The 20,997-nt window shown below is 37.9% G+C and overlaps 1 protein-coding gene across 1 annotated transcript; it reads right to left on the bottom strand.

Annotated features, from left to right (window-relative positions):
• Positions 1–1,771: 1,771 nt before the first annotated feature.
• On the bottom strand, positions 1,772–20,231 carry LOC104465235 (ankyrin repeat, SAM and basic leucine zipper domain-containing protein 1-like; the record flags this gene model as incomplete). Its single annotated transcript, XM_010078200.1, has 5 exons — positions 1,772–1,928; positions 2,197–2,308; positions 11,748–11,859; positions 14,750–14,872; positions 20,135–20,231. Coding segments are annotated over 5 exons (601 nt in total), but the record flags the coding sequence as incomplete, so codon positions are not given.
• Positions 20,232–20,997: the final 766 nt, after the last annotated feature.

Consider the following 20,997-nt stretch of genomic DNA (forward strand, 5'->3'; position numbering starts at 1 on the left):
ATATATACACACACATCTATGTATTTGTATGTGTGGTGGGTTGATCCTGGCTAGCAAATAGGCCTCTACCCAGCCACTCACTCACTTTTCCCCCAGCAGGATGGGGGAGAATCAGAAGGGTAAAAGTGAGAAAAAATTAATGAGTTGAGATAAATATGGTTTAGTAAGTGAAGAGGAAAAAAAAAACAAACCACAACCCAAAACCCAAGTGATGCAAAGGCATTCACTCACCACCTCTCACAAGGAGACCAATGCCCAACCAGTCTCCAAGCAACAGCTACTTCAGAAAAACTCCCCCTACAACTTTATTGCTGAGCATGACATTATATGGTATGGAGTATCAGCTACCCTGGCTTGTGCCCCCTCCCAACCTCTTGCTTATTCACAGCCTGCTTGCTGAGGGTGGGGGACAGAATGAAAAACAGAAAAGGCCTTGATGCTGCACAAGCACTGCCCAGCTACAGCTAAATACTGGTGGGTTATCAACACTGTTTTGGTCACAAATCTAAAACACAGCACCATACAGACTGTTAGGAAGCTAAGTAACCCCATCCAGACAAACCCAGTACAATATGTAAGAAAAATATCTCCCCTCCCAGATGTAGTTTCTGCAGACATAGTCTATATGACAGCCCTTGGGTTGTGAACAGCCTGAAGAGCAGACCCCCAATGTGGAAGAAGCTCATGACCATTAAATATCTCAATACCATCTGCAAGACTTTGCAGTAACTGTGTGAAAGTTAGCGCTTCACAGGTCAAGAGGCAAGACCCACCTCTCAAGTGTGAGGAGCCTGTATTCTCTCCATGTCAGAGAAAGTTGTGTTATAAGACTATATGGCTTTAGCCTGCTATATCAAAGGCAGAAAGCATTTGTAGCCCCTTTCAGTAACCTGAGCTAACAGATCACTGTGCCTCAGACACTGATCTCGCTAGCCTACACTGATAGCTTTGTGCATAGTTATCATTTTTCCTTCTGCCTAGCCCTGGAATCTGGTAGGGACAAAAAACACCAAACAAAAAAAAAGACAGAAAGAGAAAGAAAGAGAGAAAAAGAAGGTGTAAAATAAATTACAATTCACTAGAGTGAATTATACATTTTTGAAGAGTCACTGCAAAAAGCCACATCATTGGCAAGAGCAACTCAAAGCAAAATACACAGAAGTCTGGTCTGATTGATCCACCATGCACCATCTAGTAACAGCAGTAAACAGATTTTTTTTTTTTTTAGGAGAATATATGTTGTCTTCAGCAGCTCTCTCTCTACACTGATAATTAATGGCTGTTCTTCCAATGATCTGATGACCAGTTTACGTTATTTTACACCTTCTTGCCTCCCAAGAATGGATTTTGAAGATGGACAGTACCAACTCCCCCCCCTTTTTAGCTCTACCCTTTTCACTTCCAAATTTAAGCAGGAACTATACACTACAATTTAGTTTCACATCCACATTCTCTCACACACTTTGGCAGATAAGAAAAAAACAACCCATTATGTTTTTACTTTTCATATAAACTTACTAAAATGAATAATCCTTTGTTCTCTATTCTAAATCTGGAGTAAGGATTCTGGAAAAATAATTTTAAAAAAAGGTTCCCAAATTTTTACTGTACAGCATTTAAAGCCCTGTGAAAAGTGGGGATAGAACAGAAAACAGTGTGTATAGACGTACTAGCACAAGTATTCAACCATGATTTAGTTATTAAAGTAACACTTCTACAGAAAATTATACAATTAATGAACAGATTTTTGAGGCAAAAAGACAAAATTTGCATTTCAAAGAGAAATGAAATACCTCTGAATGTTTATTAATTTTTGCTAGCTCTGCTGCTGTTTTCCCATCCTTAGTCTGTAGATTTTTGTCAGCTCCCAGCTCAAGTAACTTAAAAATTACACTTTTATGTCCATGCTGTGCTGCCCATATTAATGCCTGCAAAGAACAATTTTGTTTTACCAAGTTTACATATGGAGCAAAAAAGAACAGAGGTTCAATCAATAATGCAACCTTTACAAGCTCTTACATGGTAGAATTGTCTGGAGACAAAGACAAGTAATGCAAAGGATCTCCAACTGGTTTTAAAGCAGAATAATATACCAATGAGTATTTCTGAAAATTTTATATGCAGAAACAAGATTGTGGGTTCTTGTTTTTAAAAATTTTTACGATTAATTACAATACAAAGAAGTAAATAACTTACTGAATATCCATTTTCATCTTGGGCATTTATATGTGAACCATGAGCGACAAGAAGAGCAACAACCTGGGGATAGTCTTTTCTAGCTGCATACATCAGTGGAGTCATTTGTCTCCTGAAAGAAAAGGGGACAGGTGAAAAAAATGATTTCAAGATACCAAAATCCACTGCATTATCAAGTAGAGCACCTCAGTTCTGTAAAGATTCTCTGTTCTGTGGAAGTACTAAGCAGATGATGAAAGCCCAAGACACCACATTCATGCTTTATCACAAGGGTTTACTTAACAGAATGTACAGATTCAGCAACTCATTTATGTCGTTGGCAATCTTTTAAGAGGTGGCATTTATTTTCTGATTGAAATGAAGCCAAAAATTCAATTGTTGTCCTTCACAAGAAGGAAACTTAGAGGAAACTAAACAAGACCTATAGTACTGCAAGAAAAAGTTTAAAAAAAAAAAGTAAAAATCAATGTTTTATCACCTCTAAATTCAAGTAGCATATTACCACACAAACAACCTTAATATGTCACGCTACGAAACACAGGAGCTTGGTGACTAAATCACTTCTGGTTTGTTCTGAACTACACAAAACCAGCTTGTAAAGACCATCTCTCCTGCTGCTACCACAGACCCAGCAGCAGGCCTCTCATTTAGCACATCTATGTGCTTAATGAGAAGGGAATGAGCGTAACTGCAGATCATGGTTTTCACCCTACTAAAAGCAGAAAATACCATCAAATCAACCATTTATTCCCTCAATGGAAAAAAAAAGTGTCAGACTTTCATTTTTTACTTCAAAAATTGCTTTTAAAAGACTCAGCGTGATTAATTCTACATATAGTTTAATTTAAATCCAAAATTCTGAAAAGAAATATGCAGTTTTGTGGAGGGTAAGATGTAAACACAACTGAATATTTAAGAGGAAGAATTCTAAGAACAACAACTATGTACCTACTTGCCAAACCCTCTCTGGTAAAAACAATGTAAGCAAAAGAATCCCAGTCACACAACTCTTGTGGATGTGCACAGGTGCAATGCAATAGCGCAGAGTGCACACATATTATCAGCATTCAGACACTCTGCCCTCTCCCCGGGTATGCCCACAAAGAGTCTTCAGAGAATTACATACAAATACCATGCTGAAAATCTTGACTTTTCAAGCACTAACGCTAAATGCAAAGCAAAATATTTTTGCCCTTTATTCTATTTGTTTTCTGTTACCATAAGTGTGTGTGTTGAAGCTTTCTCTCCTACACATATCACTATTTCTTAAAATAGCTGGAGTACTTACAGACACATGTTTACCATTATTGTTTCTTTTTTTATATCTGAAAACCATGATAACAACAGCCTATTGATCTTATGCTTCTATTCAGATACTTATAAGATTAAGCCATTGTGAATTGCTCTGAATATTTTGAAAGAAAAAAAATATCGCTCAAAAGCTTCTCTTAGAAACGTATGCCTGATACTTATTCTTTGGTGGAATAAGACTGCAGAATTTTTAAAAATGCAGTATTGGAGGACAAAGATGTGAAGTTTCTGGCTGCTATGAAGTAATCAGATTTAAGCTAAAATATTTTACTAGTGTTGTTCAATTAAAATTTATTTTATCTTAAAATGCAATATTTTTTCCTGGAAAGCTATAATGTATTGCTTTTAATGTACAGCTCTATGTCAAAAATCTGCTGTCAAAAATTTACTTGTTAGGAGATACTTGAGGGGAGGATCACTCTTTACAATATTGTTTCTTAATAATAAATTCAACACCGACCTCTAGAGGGACCCTGAAAAGCGTATGTATACCAAAGCAGCTGCCTTAAAAAATAGCCTTTTTGCCTACTTCCAGAGTATTGCTAGAACTAAGGCTTTGCTCATCTTTCCTTGTTATTGCTCATTCACAAAAGCATAATATTTTGTCTTATGCAAACACAGTTAAAAGTACAGTCTTATTATAAAAAAAATCCAGTTATATTATAAATTTGAAAGAGCCCTATGACAGGGGAAAAAAGTAAATTACTTCGAGATAAGCAGCATGAAAGGTAACCAGGCCTTCAAGACATACAGGCACTCAGAGAAAGGAACTTGGTAATGAAATTAAAAGACTTGCATCAGTGTATAAGTAATTCGATTTAGTCTATCAACACTGCAAAATCAGAAGTTCTGACTGAATATGAGGAGACATTTTTCACCTCGAGGCACGGTGAATTGGTGGAACTGTCTGCTCAGAGAAATTTTGTAGTCTGTCTTTGGTGGGTTTTGAGACCAGATGGCAACCTAGCCCAATGTCATAGAGGAGGTGTCTTTAAGGAAAAAGTTGGACTAGAGACCTCCTGAGGTCCCTTCACATTACCCTGTGATCCTATGAAGATTACCATAAAAATAGACAAAAAGACTCTACAATCTGCCCCATAACTTAACAACTAACTGATAAGATAGTGAGATATAAATATCTATATAGAGACATAAGTATCTATAGATATCTATATTTTAAAGAATGTTGATTATACCCCAGTAATTTGTAGCAACAGAAATCAAACTTGCTTGCCCAATGTGGACACTCACTCCCACACTTATTTCTGTTCAGTGGCAGGTAGCCAGACTTTCCATGCTATCACCTTTGAAGTATTTACATCTAACTCCAAAAGCAGTCCATTCATGCCTGTTTTAATTTTCATTTCTTCTGCTCTCAACCTTCCCCCTCCCCCCCTTTTTTTTTGTTGGAACTTTCACACTGCTACTACCTCACAATTACCTGCTGCTTTTTCAAAGGAAAAATACTGAACAAAAGTCCAGTGGCTACGGAACAGTCTTTTCTCCAAATAACATCATGTAGTGGTTACAGCTGTACAGTACTGCAGACATGGTATCTGAAATCAAGGCAAGAACTCAGTGACATTAAAGCCACTCAAAAAGTTTCTCCACTTTAAGTAAAACCCAGTAAACATGAAGGTCCAGCAACATGAATACCCAATTTTCAAGCATTCAATTTTAATGTTCAAGTTTTAATTTCAAAGGCTACAAGCTGTTTCAAGGTAGAAACATAAACAGTGCGGCATAAATTTGCAATTGCTTTTACTCATCACTGTATATGAGGGGGTACCGTTTAATGTCTTGGACATATGCTGCACAGGCACCACCTCAGAAAGCAAGGTCCATTTAAACGTATGTCCACAAGAGGGAGACCAGAGCATTAGGGAAAACAAATCTTGTTTTCCTAACCCTGCCAAGAACCCCTTCAAATACAACAGCAAGCTTTAAGATGCCAAATCCATTGCTTCTTGCTAAAGTTGAACTGAAATTAAATGTATAAGTACAACTTACTACAATCTAAAAATGTACATAGAAGCCGTAGTGATAACCATCCAGATAAAATACCTGAAGAATTCTTTTGCTATATTGAGGAACTGTGTAGACATTTGCACTTCAGCAATCTGGCTTGCAGAAGACCCTCTTCTTCAAACACCTGTAAAGTCCTTTTGTATGCTACAATTTGCCATGACATTTGCCCATATTGAACATGATGGTCAACAAATAATATCTTAAAAGGCATATAAGCAATTTACTAATTAAGCATGATGTCTGTTCCAACATATCTGCTTCCAGCTATGCAGCACCTAAATAAAAAGCAAGGAATTCTTACTGGTTTCACACAAATGAAGGGATTTTTGTTTGTTTGTTTTTATCTTTACTTCTCCTTGCTTTTATGTTAAGGCTGGAGAAAAAGACAAAACCAAAAGGTTTTTCAGTTTTCAGGGCCATCCAAAACTTTGCATGTGACATCTACACAAAGATACAAGAACAGGTTCTCATAGGCTCACTTCACCCTGTCAAAAAAATGGGGCAAAACATAATCACAAGAAAGCAAGCTGAGTGGAACAGCCCTAAAAGCTACGACTTGGAGCCTCCTAATGTGGATAAGCACGTGCCATGATAAAACCAGGTGATACAGTGACAGCTATCTCACTGAAAAATGTCCTGAGTACTTGTCTGTTACCACTAAGCTGAATCTGTGGTGCAGAATTCACCACACCTGACAAAGACAAAATCTTATGTTTGGGATCCTGCTCTCAAACAAGACTAAGTTCATCTTCTTGGAAAATGTCTGAAGAGGGAGGAGAGGAAGAGAAGAGGTATTCCATCTGGACACAGGTTTCCTGCCCTCAAGAGGCTTATCTATAGAAAATTCAGTATTTCAGGTTGGTAATCTTGAGAAGTATAAGCTGTATGTAAAGTCTCATAACTGGATAAATGTTTATTAGCTAGACCAGTGTATCACTAACATTAGAAAAAAATACTGCAGGTAGAAAACAATTTAACCTTACGAGTTTAGTCTCAGTCTTTTCTTGTTGAGATCCCAAAGCAATGACATGGTGCTACAAGATACTAATACGTCAGTCTATTGATCTGCAAACTGAACACTGCTTCAGATAACCAGGAAGCATCTTCAAAAGCTTTTGGAGCCAGTTTTGCCATGCCAGTTCTGTACACTAAACTTCTAACTGTGAAATGAAACGGTAACAATGTGTCCACAGCAACGGAAGGAAAGCTACTTGTCCCTTTTCTGGGTTGGGGTCTTCAGTGATGAGGTGGGAAACAAATAGTATTGGAAGAACACACTTCAGTGTACTGTGAGCTGCAAGATACTTTTTCCAGGCACTGTTTGCTGGGGCAAGGCAGGAGAGTCCCCCACCTTCTTGAAGCAGAACTTGTTAGGTGAATGGAACGTACAGCCCCAGAAAGAAGGTTGGGCTGTAAAAGGTGACAGCTTAGTTTCAATTTCCCTAGTTTTCAGCTTCATTTCAGATTGCCAATTCTTGTACCTTTCTGCTTCTGTACACTTTACACGATTGTTTTAAAATTTAAAAAGGTATCTGTGTAAGTTCTACAGCACACAGAGGTGGGAAGGTAGACAGCTATAAAGTTATCTTCATATGACTAGAAAAATACAAAGGATGTGATTATAAAAGGGATTAACATAAAAATTAACAAGGTTGGCAGACCTCTATGCTATGACATATCCTGCCTGATTACCCTACCCTATCCTACATCCTCACTCCATCACATTCCTACACCCAAGCTGATTTAGCTGAAGACATGCACACTTTGATGTAAAGCAGAAAAACAAATGAGTTATCCACACAACCAGAAACTTCTCTGATCATTTTCAACCTTACTTTCAAAGTGTGGGTAAAGTCTCCAGTCAAGAAATTCAGTACATACACGTGGAATCTACTCCACCCTCCTAATGAAAGGGTAATTCTCTGTCATGTAAAAACTCCAAACCAATTCTATGCAAATAACCTATGATCAGGGTAAACTAGTGGCAAGGACAGGAAGTTTAATATAATTGTGTTGCTGATATAATGCTAGTAATTTCAGTGTAGGTTTTGTTTCTATTTTACATAAAGGCTGCCCAGGTGACATTCCAAGACACTGCAGTACATTGTCAGAATGCTTCTGTGAAAAACAGCATTTAATGTTGCTACTGTCCCTGAATATTTTATACCTCTGCCCAGAAAGCACAATCAACATTTGTAAGTCTATTGGTACCACCGCACAGTCAATATTAGCCAGGAAAAGTACAGTCATCTATTTCAGTGTCTAGACTCATTGCCTCTACCAAAAGATCTGAAGTGGATCAAAGATCTTGACTCAATCAGTATTAAATCCCCTGATTTTCTTGCCCCAGCCATAAAACACACTGTAGTGCATTAACTTTTCCCAAGCTATTTACCTTTACTGAAATGCACTGTTTCTCATTTGGCATGGTTAACTAGCACACAATGATAATGTCAAGGTCTTTGAAAATATCATCTGGCAGTGTAGACTTACTATCTTATCAGCAGCAATAAACATCTTGCTAGAACAGAGGTGTTACACAATTTCTTTATTGTGACTACACAGCCTGAAGAGACCTACTCCATTATCAACTTCAAGAGGGCAAAATAGAACAAGACTTTCATCATGAAACCATTTTTGATACTCCTCAAGACTGCTCTGAATGTAAGCATAAGTGAACATACACAGGCAATTTAATACCAGACCTGAGTAGTGATTATATTTTCATTATATATATCATTCATGTACATAACAGTATGCTTCAATCTCAACTTTTCATCTGTACAATGACAAAAGACAGAAAAAGGTCTCATTCTTCTAATACTCACCCTAAAAAAAGAAAAAAATGAAGAGTTTCTGAAGACTTTTCTTTAAACATACACAAAATTTATAACCACTTTAGAGCAGACACACTGAAGACTTGGTCACTGACTAGGATTCAATTGTGCTACAAATTTTAACAGTGAGGGGGAAAAAAGGTCACACAAACAAAATCAAACCTCCACATATCTCATACAGAACAACAGACAAAGAGCTTATGTCAATATAAAGGAGCTTTCAGTCATTCACCTGTCTGTACCTTCTTCTAGCAAAGAGCTATTGGCATGAAACATCAACTCACAACACTCTCCTTACTGGCAAAGCCATTAGGTTATTTCTACTCCATGTAAACAAGGACTTGGAGGATGCCATCACTAAAATCCACATTTACTGAACAACCTATGACATGTAACCCTAGCAGTAGGAATTTAGTTATCAGCTGGTCAGGCCTTTTCCTTCTGCCTATAACAAAAAACACAGCTTAACATTAATAAAACCAGTTCACCTTTAAGAAAACACTGCAGGTTAAAAGAGGTGTGGGGTTTTTTTTTTTTTTTTTTTTTTTTTTTAAAAAGACTGCTTAAGTATTTCCAGCCCTTACAAAAGGATAAAGCATATAATTTACATTTTGGAGCAAGAGGAAGGTGAATGATACAAAATAAGCAGAACAAATTTCTCCAGGTAGCATTCACTTAAGTTAAGCACTTGGGCTACAGCTCCTCTACAAAGACTATACAGAGCAGGTCTTACAACACCTTCTTTTTTCACCTAGCTATCACCTTACTTCTTGTTCATCTTTCAAAACCCTGCAGTTAGCATTTATGCTTTGACATACTACATTCTCATTAACAAAACTATTTACAGCCATCAGGATTCAGTTCCCAATTTTGACTTACCAAATAACAGAAGTTACTCTACTGAATACTTTCTCCTCAGTACTCTATCCTATTGCAAAGAAACCACCTTCTTTCTTAGACTGCACTTTTCAGTTTATTTCTCACTAGTCTTTCCACACTTCATGAATTGGACAAAAAAAAAAAAAAATTGCAGGTTTCTGCGTATCATCAGCAGATGACATGAAATAATAAAGCCTACTAGCTGTCCTGACAGAGTAACAGAGAAAGGATAAATACCAAACTCTACCTTACAACAAAGTATTCTGCTTTGCATTCACACACATTCCAGTTGTTGTTGGGACAAAAGAGAAGCTTCCTAAAATCACCCCAGTTCTTAAGTGCTGAGACAGCTAAATAATGTGAAGCTTAGTTCTTAACACCTGTGGTAAGCTGATCACACAGGAAGTACTCTCATAATAATCTCAACCCACTGACAGTTCTGATGGCCTCCTACAGAACATACTGCTTGCTCTAATGAAATGGGCAAAATGAGATTGCAGTGCCACAGAGAGGGTCTGTGTTAATCCCTTATCTTCACAGACCTGGTTTGATGGGTTTCAACCTGATTTCAGAACACAGTGGAAGAAGCCTACAAGAAGCAGCAGCTGCTGCCCGAGCAGGTCTAATGATGGGAGTAGTAGGCACAGATGTCAAATACTGGAAAGGAAAAAAGAAAAAAGGCAGCATGAAGATTTTTTGAAAAATCCAGACCCTGACACCTAACTTCTACTTTTTGGGATATAAATATGACATTTCTGATTGTCACTTAATTATCTTTTCATTTGAGAAAGACTACTATTGCAAAAGTGAAAAAAAACCACAACTGTACTCTCTATCTGATGTATGCAAGCGTAACTCATATGTTAGCACAAGGACTTAAGAAACAAAGAGATAGCAAATAAATATTTGTATACAAAGACCAACATACTCTAAGTCTATGTTATGCCTAACATACTCTAAGTTTATTTATAAAGTTTTGCCCTTAAAATTCCCATCTCTTGTGTCAGAATCCAAAGTGGTTTGGTGTTTTTTGTTTTTTTTTTTTTTTTTTTTTTTTTTTTTTTTTCCCCTCCCGACACTTAGCCAAAGGCCTTTCCAAATGTAAACCTGCAGCTTTGCTCTCTGGCTTACATTTTAAAACAACCAGGACAGAGTTTAATAATGCAAAGACTTCACCCAATTGTTTAAAGTGGGATGTTACATCAGCTATCTGATGTCAAAATCAGAGTTTGTAGCTTTCTCTTCTGTCATGAAGAATTTTTAGCTTCTCTGATAAGTATAAATTAATGGCATTTACATTTGGTACCAGCCATCAGTGACACTTCAGCACAACTGTTTCTGAAAGAGGGCAGATTTAGACTAGACATTAGGAAGAAATTTTTCACTGTGAGGGTTGTGAGACACTGGAACAGGTTGCTCAGGGACGCTGTGGATGCCCCATCCCTGGAGGTGTTCAAGGCCAGGCTGGATGAGGCTTTGAGCAACCTGGTCTACTGGAGGGTGTCCCTGCTCATGGCAGGGGGGTTGGAACTTGATGATCTTGAAGGTCCTTTCCAACCCAAACCATTCTGTGATTCTTCCTTGTCTATCAGTACCATGCTCACAGTAACATTCAGGGCCCAGAGCAATTGAATTCTGCTAATGAGAACCAACAGGCCTCCAATTCTGTTGTTTTTAGAGGTCTACACAGTCCACATATGTCAGTTGATGTGGTGAAAGAACTCTGGTATTGCAAAATGAATTTAAGTTAGTTGAAAAACAAGCAGTTCCAATTTGACCCAAACAGTACCTTTTCTTCCAGCAGAAGGGAGGACAGTTTATCATGGGTCAGCCCAGAATATCTTTCTTTATGATGCAAAATGAAACATTGTGTCAGACTATGCAAGTCCAGACAATGCACTGCTGACTGCTGAGACATAAAGTGGTAATTCAAGAAACAAGCTGTTACTTGTTTTTAAAAGGAGATTAAATCTCCTTTTAATCTGAATTTTCCAGATTGCACTGGAATAAATGTATGTTATTTACAGATTTTTCTTTTTCCATAGGAGGCTGTCTGTGAAAGGAATACAGCCAGATAGCCACAAAAAGCTCAAGAAGAAGACATGAATTTAAATAAAGAATTAACTGATTTAACTTGCATCTTTATATAGAAGAGGCAGTATGATTTGGGAAAGGCAGAGGACATATTTTTGCCCTTATACTGCAGTCAACCATAGTATTAAGATTAGTTTTTATTTTAAATTTATATCTTGTTCAGCTGAGGAACATACTTAAATTTGATAAAATCGATCATAGCCTTATTTACTCAGATTAATGACTGTACTAGGAGAAATAAATATGGACGCTAATCTTACCTTATGCAGACAGCAGTGAAATTACAAAAAGTTAATGAAGTACATGTCATCTTAACCAACAACAGCTACATCTAGAAAAATGTCTCTGTATATCAATATTAAATTTTATCTTGTATTCAAAGACATGTGGTTTTTTTGGTACCTGCAAGTAAGGTTAGGGTCAGCATTCCTTGACAGAAGCAGTTCTACAGTCTTCAAGATGTTTTCCTCTGAAGCATGTGCAGTACATGCTGCCATCAGCACGCTGTACTTATCTGTTTTGAAACTTGCAGTTAGAGAATTACATATATAAATACCATGCTAATCCAGAACTTCCTTTAAAAACCTTTACATTTGCTAGAGTTGTTAATGGGGTTCTGATACTCTAAGATATTCAGAAAGGGGTAAGAAACTAATTTTCCTCCCAGTGAAAGCCACTAGAATTACCAGGTAAGATAAAGGCATCTGGGAAGAGAAAATACTCAGAAAGATGAGAGTGAATCGCAGCAGTAAAGCATCTACTCCTACTCAAGTTTAGAATACTACTTAAGTGCCCAAAAAAACCCCATTAGGAGTTTAACTACAGATGCTTGTTTCTCAACTCTTGTTCCACACCAGTGGATTCACTCCCTGTTCCTCCCCACCCCTCCTCAAAATACAATCACAGGAAGAAACAGCTGACAGGAAGTTAACTGCAATAGAGAAAAAAAGTGCATGAAATGTATTACAAACACATAGCAACATCAATTTTAGGGAGAACAGAGGCCCATGCAAAGGACAGTCGAAGCAACAAGGCTTTACCATAGGGCTTAAGGTGAAGGAAGTAAGTTTACTCTAGACTACTAGGTGCAGTAGTGGCAGAAGGAAGATTAAAAGTATGTTTTTAGATATGGACTTAAAAACATCTACACAGTCCATAAAGATTCATCAAGAGGAACTAGCATATTTGCTCCAGCTCCGACGCCAGCTGGGTGTTACATGCCACCTTTGCTCACAAATCAGAATTGTACACCACTGCTGTTTGCCCACAGAACAGAGGAGATCTCCTTTCCCATGGTTCTCCTAGAGTGATGCGGGAAACATCACAACTCAAGGCCCTTAGTAAGTTAGCTGGCTGTAGAGTCAATTAGAAGACTGCCACTTGAATAACTGCTCATTTTACTTATTGCACAAACTTGTTCACAAGTCCAAACATGCCTTTAACAATTTAACAAGTATAATTTTAGCTGTGCATACTTCCGACCATACCATGAAGTGTTACAACATATTTTCTAACTTTCTTGTAGAAATTTTAAGAATGTGTTTATATTAACACCTCTATTCTTAACTGAGGTAGGATTTTATTATATTTAAGCATGAAGTTTGTTACACACTTTACCCCCCTCTGCTCTACTTACTTTATCTCTCACCATTTCTTGTACCTCATCCCTTCAAAGACCTTAGTTTTGCATTTATCTGGTTTTTTTTAATATACCATCTTTTAATTTTCAGCTACCTCATGGAGAAGTTCTAACACACATAAATCAGTGTGTAAAATGAAAAACTAACTTTCAGAGAGTCACTTAAACTCCTGAACAGTAAGCAATTAACATTTCAGTAAATTACTTGAAACACTGACAGATTTTTACTCAAAATGTTTAACCCGGTTATCAATAACAACATGAACGGAAAGATGGCAGGACTTTGAACAAAGGTAGTGATAAGCACTGTCAATCTGGGAATGATATCTAAGAGGAACCTGTAGCTATATTAGTATTTCAGGTAGTGACAAAGAGTGCGAAATTAATTTCTTTTAGCCTACCTGTAGCTCACACATGTGAGCAAGAGAAGAAGGGATAGAAACACCTTAGCATTCTCAGGTTTCTCTTTTGCATAGAAAAACTGGTAAGAGACTGTAAAAAAGATTGGCTTATGTCCAGCCTAGCGGAAAAACCCACAAGAGCCACTGAATTTACTCCTCAAGGATGCTGCATTCTGATACCATCACACAGTGAATGGTATATTAGTTCCTTGTTCTCCACAATGACCAAAAAGAGTAAAATTAAGTAACCACTTACGAAGAATGACTGAAATCTGACAAAAGGTGATTAACAGTATAACTATTATTAGGATTAGAGGCATTATAGGATAATTAGTACAGGTTAACTTATGTGATTGCCTGCTGAGGTAAAAAAAAAAACAGCAGGACCAGTGACATTTAGTACCACTTTAGGATGGCATAGCTTTACTGAACATACGTGGCTTGACCTGAATCAATGACTTGCAAGAATGTTCCTGGTAGGATAGTACTCTGTTGCGCAGATGTCCTAGCTACCGCTTCACTACACAGCCTAACAGGGAAACAAGTTGAGAAATCTGATCCTAGCAAGGTGCCACTTAGGGCAAACACAGTTTGTACCATCTGCATTTCAGTCTACTACCATTACAAATATCGGCAAGTTACCCAAAAATATGATTACTGCTTTTATGTATTTGGCTACATTGTGTGTTGCATCAGTTTCTTCTGCATCACAATGTTTTTTTTCTTGAACTTCAACAGATCTTCCAACACAATGAAAGAGAAGGAAAATAACCACAGTTCAAGTAGGGAAAAGTTATTAAGCCATAAAAATTGACAGAGGAACTGATATTACTCAGAAGCTCTGCTGAACTCCTGCAGAAACAGGTGATCTAACAACACACTGAAGGACAGTTTTCACTTAACAGAAAAATGTGCTCTAGTTTTAGAGAAATCCACATTAGCTTCCCATGAACTGGAAAGCTATTCCTGTTGTTTGGGATTCTAACTGGTTTCTGCATGTACATACTTCGTAACAGGATCAAGCAAAGGAAGTTTTAACTGTACAATTTTATCCTAGAATTCCTGAATAGGTATTTCCAAACATTCTTTTTTAAAAAAAGTACTTGGGAATTTGGAGGTGTGGGGTAAAGACAGAATGAGACAGAAAGAACAAGAAAAGCCATCAACTGATTCCAGATCTGTTCAAAGAACACAATTTTTACTTTAAAACTACTACTTTTACTTCAAAACTGTGAAAGTTAGACTAGGTCCCAGTTCCACTGTGAGCTTTGATTTTTTTTCCCTATATATGTAAAAAGAGAATAAGGATAAGACAATGTCTGGTACTGACCATTACTGGCCAGTACTTTTCATTCACATCTTACCTATTTCAAAACATGCATTAGCACCTCTGTCCAGAAGAAGACGCACTACTGCAAAGTCAGCCACACTGGCAGCACACATCAGGGGAGTCCATCCAAACTGAAAGCTAGATTCTATGCTTATACCTGCCAAAATTTAAGATACTAAAATCATAACACAGCACCACAATAAACATGCATTTTATAAACCTTACTCTCTGTATGTATCGTTACAAAGGTTACACACTGTTTGTATTTAGTCCTAGGGACAGAAGTCTCACACCATTTTCATTTTTTTAATACACCTATATATACACCTATACACTTCTATACCTAGAACACCAGAAAACAACTTTTAGCACTGACACAAGGAAGCTCAGTTCCCAATCCAAGAAGTACCACAGAAAGTCTACATTAAAAAACATGTAAGTAATAAATTTAGCTGCAAAAATAATTTCAGAGAAGTGCACAGAATCTGTTTTCTCCACTTATGTGCAATAGCTTTCTTCAAACAAAATAAAAATTTTGATTCTTGCCAAGCTAAGTGGACTGCTGGGGAAGCAAATTGCTTGTCAGTCAGTGAAGATCATACTGACTAGAGTTTTCCTGCTTCAGAGCTCCTTTTATTCTCTGCCTTGCAAGGCAGTTAACTAGCAGATACCAGTTTTGCATTCAGTACTAACAAAGTATTATCTCTATAGTGAAAAGAAATAGAAGATCATGCAAGATTCAAGTCACAATCACCAGATTTGTTTATTACTGTTTATAATAGCCACATCTTCCTTTGTGGCTAGAAATAAGATTGCCAGACAGCCCTCCCAAATTCACCCAGAACCAAGCACCAGACTGAGATACTCATCCAACAGCTTTCAAATAAAAATCTCTATTTTTGCAATATGAACAAACATCCTTCTTTCAATCCTACCTCAAATATTACTTCCTCTATAACAGTTTCCATTATCTGGTTCCATATTAGTTGAACAGTGACTATCAATAGTTAGAAATGCTTCTTTACAAGAGACAGCTCTGAAAAAAACCAAAACTGTCCTAAGACATTTGTGACAGTCAACCTACATGCATTCCTTGCAAAATGTGTATTTACTTTCCCTGCCTTGGCAGTTTGTCAAAGACGTGGTCAGCGTAGCAACATAAGGTCATTAAAGCTGAGGGAGTAACAGGTCATTGCTCTGGGATTGATTCTTCAACTGTTTAAGACCACTGATTTGCAGAAGCATCGATCAGTAAAGAGGTAACATTCAATTAGAGCCAGGTCTTGAAGCACTCTTAACACCTGTAACCCCTGCAAGCCACAGAACTTATCACCAAATCTTCCTAGTAATGCAGGCATACTAGCTGCAGTCCTTAATGTCACAGCACACCAGTCTGCAGTACACAAAACATTTCATTGAAGCCCACAGCCAAGATGTACAAGGAGAGCCAGCAAGCGTCCTTAGCAGTCATATCTGAACTTCCTTGTAGACGAGTCACTTTAAGAATTTAGAAAGCCCACTGAAGTAACACTAGCAGGAAAGGAATACCAGAAAGTTGGAACTCTGTCAGCCTTAAGAAGTCCCTTTTCCTCTTACGAAGAAAAGCAGTTCATGGAACTAGAGGTCCCATCTTGAGCTTTTTATTTTAATATGTATCTGAACAATAGTGACAAAAGATCTATGTGGCAGGCATATAGAGACTTATTACAACTCCTGATCAGTATTTTCCTCTCTGCTTTCTTTACACACATAGCAGACAGTACCCGCCAGGATACTGGTGCATTTTCTAAGTTCTAGAAGTAGAATACTCTTCTTTGGCAATGAAATGTCAAAGCTATGTTACAGCTTGTTTGTCTTGCATGGTTTCCTGCCATCTTCGTAGCGACTGCCTTGAAGTACCACTTGGTGTGAAAGTCACAATGCAAACTAGCTAAAGTCTCAGAGTTGTTGAGTGAACCAGAAATGTCTCCCCTCGGTTACTACTCAGACTCTCTCATTACATGAGCTGTTCCTGAAGTAAGCAGAGTTAGTTCAGCATTTAAAATGACTCTTAAGTAGTCCTATAAGCAACAGTGAAGCCCAGCAAAAAAATTTTAGTGAAAAATTAGGCCAGATTCAACAACCAGAGAGAGACAAGGCTGCTGGCTGCTGCAGTTCCACGCCCCAGCTCCAACCAGTATCGATGATGGGCGTGTATTCTCAGCAGGCACACACATACACCAGCAGCTACAGCCATCAACACAGACAGAGCACTCACATGAACACAGACATCACCAATGGTCTCATCCTGCTCCCCGCTGGGATACATGTATCTCCTTCAGCTGCTGACATCTCAGACACATGGGCCTCTGACCTCCAGCCCTACTCCTATGGCTGGCACGCCCTTTTGTTCACTCCAATCTATACAATTGCTGGCACCCAGGCACAAGGGTGCTAAGACAGCTCTGGCAGCTCCTTCCTCTGAGTCCATCATTTGGATTCCTGCCTGCCTTTGGGCCTCTCTGCTCTTCTGGGCTTGTGAAGATGGGCCTGTGATGGGCTGATGGCTTCCATGACAGGCCTGGGAAGAGCTGGGCCATGGTATTATTTGGGCTCTCCCACCTGCCATTCATTACCTCTCTGTGTTCCTTTGTGGGCATGACCAGAAGAGCTTTTCAGTCACATAACCTCACAAATTATGTCTAGGAGGCAAAGCAAATACAACATTCTTTCTTACAATCTAAGTAATAGATAAATATCCTCCTCTTTAACCAGGAATGGTGAGAAATACATTCTGGCCCCACAAAAGCTCTACAGCAGAAGCTATATGAAGCATGTGAATAACGGTGAAGCAAAAGAACAGCAAAGGAAGAATTATATTATTTCTGTGATTACTACAGTTTCTCCAGTATCTCTTTCAGATATTTTGTTGACCGTGGCTAATAATAATTATGGTGGAAAGGCTGTTTTTATACAGAAAAATGTAACCTCAAATTCAAAACAAGGTTAACAAGGTAATGCCTGAAGACCTATGACTAACCTATATGACCTACATATAGCTTTAAATGCAAAATAATTCTACGTTTGACACACACAAAAAAAGAGATCTTGAAAGACTTGAGTTTAAGAAGTTTAAGAACAGCTCTTAGTATTAGAATTCATTCATATTTAGATCCAATATATCTAAGGGAAGAGTTATAAAAAGCTTGATTCTAGAAGACTTCTAATAGAAGTACTGATTTCTTTTAGGTCTGTCAGAACTTTGTGCTCTGATTCCACAGTACTTTAAAGCTGAGTTAAATCAGAGCTGCTGATGTCTCCTGCTGCTGGGCCAGCTATGGTTCTCATCTGACTCAGGGTTCAGAGTCCTAAACTGGCTGAAAAATTATTCACACACACACCTGCCCTCGCCCTCACAGTTTACTACTACTTTAATTCCCTGAGCTGTCTCACAAAAGATCAGATGAGCTCCAGCAGTTATGCAAAGAGAGGAGTGGAACAGGCTGCTGAAAAAAACAGGAAAGAGGATCTGACTGTAGCAGCATCTTTGATTAGCCTAAACTGTCAGGAGGACCTAACTTTTGATTCAATTTGAGGAAAATTAACATATGAACTACATGGTGTTATGTATTTTACTCCCAAAGCAGACTAAAATGGCCAACTTGTCCCTTGGTTGCACTGCTATTTGTGACACACACTTCAGAAACTTGTTCTTGGTATGTTGCCATTTTATAGGAGGTGTAAGAGAAGACATTGTGCTTGTCTATCTCCTAAAGGAGCTCTGTAAAGCTGCCTCAGCACCAAAGATTCTTAAAGCAATGGCTAAGCAAACCAGTAGACAACATGTTATCACTCTGTCTGAAAGAATGTCCCAACTGTTGCTAGGAAATCCACTTCCAACACAAACCCTGAGTTTGGTTGAGTGCTGGTAGTAAGCCTTCTACAAGCTCTACTGAACATACACTAAAGGCAACTTTGGACACCAAAGATTTAATCTGAGTACCAATCCTCTGAAAGACAATGTTACCTTTTTTCAGGAACACCTCCTTGTTAAGAGAGGCATTGTGTTCTACTGCTCTGCAGGGACAGCACTGGATGGGTCAAAATTTGCTGGTAATCGTATTTTCAGGAAATGATAGATTCTCTTGGGATACTGTCTTGTACATTTCAGAGAACAGGACACTAGACTACAGGAATCTTTGGCCTGACCTTACGCTCTGACAGATACTTATCCTCATTTTCCAACAGCACAGAACTGCTCATTATGTAGCAGGCATCAACACGGAGAATGAACTATTGCTGTTTGACTGAAATACAAGCAATTAAAAAAGGATGGCTGTAACAAAACAATTAAGCAATCTGATGTACAGACATCACAAAAACCTCTACCTATAAATAAGAATATATTTTCTCAAAGCAAGACAGAAGATGTATTTCACTCAGTATTAAACCTCTGTGTTTCAGCCTGTGCACTAGTTTTAACTTAATTTAAAAATAAAACCATCCCTCACTGTGGTGAGAAACAGTGTTCTAAAAGGTAAGTAATGTCATTCTTTTAAAACTCAGAAAACCCCTTTGCTAAGTGGGAAACTACTTTTTTCCAGCCATAAGACCATTTTTCCTCAGAGAACAAGCTCTTGGCTACTATATTCTGCTTGCTTGCCGAAGCAGAACTTCCTGACAATTATCACTAGGCAGGTCAACTCAGCTATGCAGTTTTTGATTGCCCTGGATGCTTCAATAAGGGATCCAATCCTCGTAACACTGAATAACAGAAACACATTACAGACAAATACTGAGTAACAGAACAGGGAGAAAGGCTTTTAGTGTTAAGACAAACTACTTTTTAGTGACAAATGCCACATAAACCCTATTAGACCTTTCAGAATCACAAAATCTTTGTCCAGCTGGTGTTGCTAGGACAGCAGTATTACACAGGGTACATACCAGAAACTTAACAGTGCTGTGAGAAAAAAAAAAAGAGAATTTCCAAACAGGGGAGGGGGCATTAAAACAAAAAGTCAGCCTCCCCTTCCTGACTCTCACAGCAATCTTCAACACCAAAGACCACCCACTGAATTCTCACTCTCAGTTTAAACCACCTCAAATTCCATGTTTGTAATTGATATTTTCAGGTTCAAGATGCATCTGAAAACAAAGAAACACCGTATTTCACTGTTCACGTATTATAGCTTTCTCAATTTTCAGGGCTCCTGACTGATGAAATAAATATAAATTAGAAGGAATTTGCTGGAATGCTGCATGCTGAGTCACTGAAAGAGTAATTTCATCTTTAAAAATAGGGTTTATATCCTGTATTTGAAACACTAACATATTCCTACATGCACTCGACACTTTTTGAAAAAAGAAATTCCAAAGCTTTAGAATTCTTGACAAGTTCAATTTAAAAATAGTCAACTTCATAACTGACTTTCCTCACCAGAGTTTAAGAGTTCTTCAATTAATGACACATCACCACGAAACAGTGCCTTCTTTAAAGCTTCATTCTTGTCTGCCTGCAACATCTGATCCAGCTGCTAGATAAGCAAAGAAAAGTTAAGTCAAAACCTAGTAACTGTTTCAAGGTAAAAATTACAGCTTGATTTCAGTATAAGAGCACTAATGATCTCTGTAAGGACGAAGTGGAGAAAGTGGGGGGAGGAGCTTTGATCTCTGTAGACCTGCTTAGGGTCCACTGTAAAACTCAAGTTTTAAAATCAACTTTTCAGAAAGGTTCCATTCTCTGAAAATGCAAATATCTCCTTTCTCAACAGACGTGCTATCCTCCTACACCACTCCTCAGTTTTTCTTAATGGCATTTGATTTCAACTAAGATTTCTTTTAATCTTTTGGCACCAGAAAAACATTTCTCTACCTTTTTTTTTGTACATTTCACATGTTGCAAAAGCACAGAATTAAAAAAAAATTATCAAAGTTCAAGTTTGGCACAACATAGCTCAATGACTAGCCGTCTGGCTTAATACTGCATGAACCCATTGCTGGAAAAGGTTACTGTTCCTCTTTCCTCCTCCTGTAGTGGCAGAGATTTGGATGAAAAATGCTCTGACCAAAAGACTAGTTTACACATAAGACAGCTGCCTGATTCAAGTTCCTTTCAAAAGTATCACAGATTCATTCTCTATTAGAGCTGCAGATGCAGCAAAAGTTGCTGCTGGCATTATCTAGATTACACAAAACACCTTCATACACCAATAAGCGGAGTAGTAGTCACTAGTTTCTTTGTAGACAGAAGCAGGTATGGAAAGGAGTCTTATTTCATTCTAAGTTTTGAAGTTGTAACAT

This window comes from Pterocles gutturalis, unplaced genomic scaffold, assembly GCF_000699245.1.
Source record: "Pterocles gutturalis isolate BGI_N339 unplaced genomic scaffold, ASM69924v1 scaffold35958, whole genome shotgun sequence".
In the NCBI taxonomy this organism is placed as follows: Eukaryota; Metazoa; Chordata; class Aves; order Pterocliformes; family Pteroclidae; genus Pterocles; species Pterocles gutturalis.